We start from the raw sequence: 3,198 nt of genomic DNA, 5'->3' as shown, positions 1-3,198 counted from the left end.
CTGTGAGGAGGTGTTGTTCTGTGAGGTGTTGTTCTGAGAGGAGGAGTTGTTCTGAGAGGAGGTGTTGTTCTGAGAGGAGGTGTCGTTCTGTGAGTTGTTCTGAGAGGTGTTGTTCTGAGAGGTTGTTCTGTGAGGTTGTTCTGTGAGGAGGTGTTGTTCTGTGAGGTGTTGTTCTGAGAGGAGGTGTTGTTCTGTGAGGTGTTGTTCTGTGAGGAGTTGTTCTGAGAGGAGGTGTTGTTCTGTGAGGAGTTGTTCTGAGAGAAGGTGTTGTTCTGTGAGGAGGTGTTGTTCTGTGAGGAGTTGTTCTGAGAGGAGGTGCTGTTCTGAGAGGTGTTGTTCTGTGAGGAGGTGCTGTTCTGAGAGGTGCTGTTCTGTGAGGTGTTGTTCTGTGAGGAGGTGTTGTTCTGTGTGAGGAGGTGCTGCTCCTTATAGCAGCCATGTTATCTCTGACTAACAGCTGTCACTGTGAGATCTCAAACTTCTCTAAGTGAACTGGTTTAGTTCTAGCTGACAGTCCTGGTCCTCCTGGTCCTCCTGGTCCTGCTGGTCCTCCTGGTCCCGGTTCATGTTGTCTACATATTTGGAACAGTTGTTTGTGTGAAACGTGTGAACTCACCGCCGACGATGGCGGTTTTGTCTCTCTGTGTCTCTGTCTGTCTCTCTCTCTGTGTCTCTGTCTGTCTCTCATGTTCAGAGACAGACTCTCATAAATAATATCCATATTTTTATCGTTTATTTTAAGAACTGTAACGTTCGTCATGTAAACAACTTGTCACTTTATTCAAAGTCCACAAACTGTTCATCGTTCACAGAACCACTTTGATCCAGTTCAAGGTTCTAGAAGGTTCTAGAAGGTTCTGTACTATAATAGAAACAGATTGAAGAAGACTTCATGGAGAAGTGAAGAACTCTTTCACTTTATTCAATGTTTATTTCCCTTCATAATACTAATAACGTAAAATGAAACGTTTCATGATCTTAATGTATGTATTATGAATGTGTGAAGCTTTGAATAACCTTTATTGAATAACAGGAGGCACAGTGGACACTAGTCTCTAGCTTCAGCTGTCAGGTCTTCCAGAAGTTCGGGTTCTGGCCCAGCCTCCTCCGGAAGTTCTCGTACCACTTGAGGACGCAGCTGGACGGGATGAAGGTCTCCGACGGGTTCAGCGTCATCTGCGCCTGCGTCACGGCGAACGACGAGGCGAAGTTGTACAAACTGTCGAGCGTCTTCTGGGCGAACTGCAGGAAGGAGTCCGCGACGGCGACGGAGGAGGAACCGGAGACCGGGACCTGCTGGGCCAGCTGGTCCAGAGGCTCCACCGAGACCCCGACCTGGGCCACGGAGGAGGAGGAGGAGCCGAACAAATTCGCCCCGCCCTCCCCGGCCTTCAGCCCGGAGATCCGGAAGATGGCGCTCGGCTTGTCGTTGGTGATGAAGCCGAGCAGCTGCCACACGGAACCGGTTCCGCTCACCGGGTCCGGGAACGAGAAGTAAACGGCTCCGCCCGTACCGGCGGGAAATGGCACCGTGCCCAGCATGAAGACCACCACGTGGTTCACGTTCTCGTAGTCCAGCAGGTTGAACACGAACTTGTCCGCGGCGACCTGCGTCGCTTCCGTCTGCACTAACCTGCCCGCGACCAGACAGCCGAACATCGCGGGACTGCTAGCCGTTAGCTCCGGTGTTAGCCCTTAGCTTTTAGCTTAGCTAAGAATGACCGGAGAACTCAGCGGGACTTTGTTTATCCGGTGAAACGCGGCGGTAACGGACCGGTAGAAACTTCTAGTCCGTTATGGTGCTGCTTTAGATCCGCTGCTCGACTATCGACCGGACGTCCTGGATGAAGGGGTGATTATGCCCTTCGTACGGACTGACAGGCACATCTCAGCTATCTGCTGCAAACGTTATCAATCTTTTATGACTGAGATCGACCGAGTCAGAACCACAACATCGCCCAGATTAATCCTCCAGTCAGTGCAGCTATCACTGGAGATCACATGAATGTGCACCACAAGTATCACTGTATCCCACTGTGAGATATAAATATGAATACTTTGTTTCTCACTTCATATAATGATGTGAACCCAACCAGTCAGTCCCATTACATCATGTTTAAGTTGTTTTCTTCTTAGTTAATAAACCTGAACTGCTTTATAACGTTTGTATTACACTTGTTTTGTTTACTGAAGTCTCTTGTTGCACTTTGCAGGAATACAGTAAATTTCTAATAAAAGAAAAACTTTTTAATCTTATTTATATATATATGTATGTGTATATATATATATATATATATATATATATATATATATATTTATATATATAATATAATACATGTGGCTTTGTCAGCAGTTTCAGAGTTGCTGTGGTGAATATTTGGGTTTATTCTGGTTTATCCGTCCCTCACACAATTAAACACCTGATATTTTTATTATTATTATTATTATTATTATTATTATTATTATGAAACAAAACAAGCTGGTGGAAATTCGCGACCCAGAACTCTGTTGGTCTCTCTCGTGAAGGAGGTCTTGCCTGTGAGACCCTTTCTGGGTAAATTTCTTTCCCTGTAGTTTGTTGTTGGCGTGTCCGCTCGATGATTCGTCGCTCGACCTGAAAACACAAGCGGGGCCGTTAAGTCAGCGTTAATAACAACGACCGGAAGTGAAAGTCCTAAAGAATGAAACAACCTCAAAGTTAAAATAATATCACGTTAATCAAAATGTAAAACATGACATCATAATAGAGATTATTGGTTGGCTCCATTTTAATGTTGTATTTCGAATGTATATATTAAATACGTTGAATTAATTATAATAGTTATAACATGGTTAATAATAATCAAAATGAACAATAAGAATATACATTGAACAGTCCGATATGCTTTCAAGATATAACAAATACATAGTTGTACAGCAGTTGAAGTACAAAGTATGAAAACTGTCGATAGATAGTTACTTTATTACTTAAGTATTTATTGAATATTTACATTTATATTTATATATTATAAATGTATTAAAGTAGATACTACAAAATGTAAACGAGGGGATATTTTGGGAGCAGTAGCTCAGACCGAGTGGACTTTTCTTCTTTATTTAACTGATTCTAATATAGATTTTTTTCAAACATGTGTTTTATTCTGAAAAGCGATAACCGGATGTGTTAGTGTGTTTCCGCTGCCTTGTCGGTGACTCCTC

The 3,198-nt window shown here is 43.4% G+C and overlaps 1 protein-coding gene across 1 annotated transcript; it reads right to left on the bottom strand.

Annotated features, from left to right (window-relative positions):
• Nucleotides 1-897: 897 nt before the first annotated feature.
• On the bottom strand, nt 898-1,900 carry hikeshi (heat shock protein nuclear import factor hikeshi). Its single transcript, XM_068737227.1, has one exon. It carries the CDS (start codon nt 1,657-1,659, stop codon nt 1,069-1,071), a length of 591 nt encoding a protein of 196 aa, XP_068593328.1. The 5' UTR covers nt 1,660-1,900; the 3' UTR covers nt 898-1,068.
• Between the last annotated feature and the right edge of the window lie 1,298 nt (nt 1,901-3,198).

This window comes from Cebidichthys violaceus, unplaced genomic scaffold, assembly GCF_023349555.1.
Source record: "Cebidichthys violaceus isolate CVI_PGR_0920_01 unplaced genomic scaffold, fCebVio1.0.p SCAF_77, whole genome shotgun sequence".
In the NCBI taxonomy this organism is placed as follows: Eukaryota; Metazoa; Chordata; class Actinopteri; order Perciformes; family Stichaeidae; genus Cebidichthys; species Cebidichthys violaceus.
The sequence above is the reverse complement of the archived record's forward strand: the minus strand, read 5'-3'. Positions and strand labels throughout refer to the sequence as shown.

Coding starts and splice junctions, on each gene's coding strand:
- hikeshi (XM_068737227.1), bottom strand. CDS start 1,659: ATGTTCGGCTGTCTGGTCGCGGGCAGGTTAGTGCAGACGGAAGCGACG.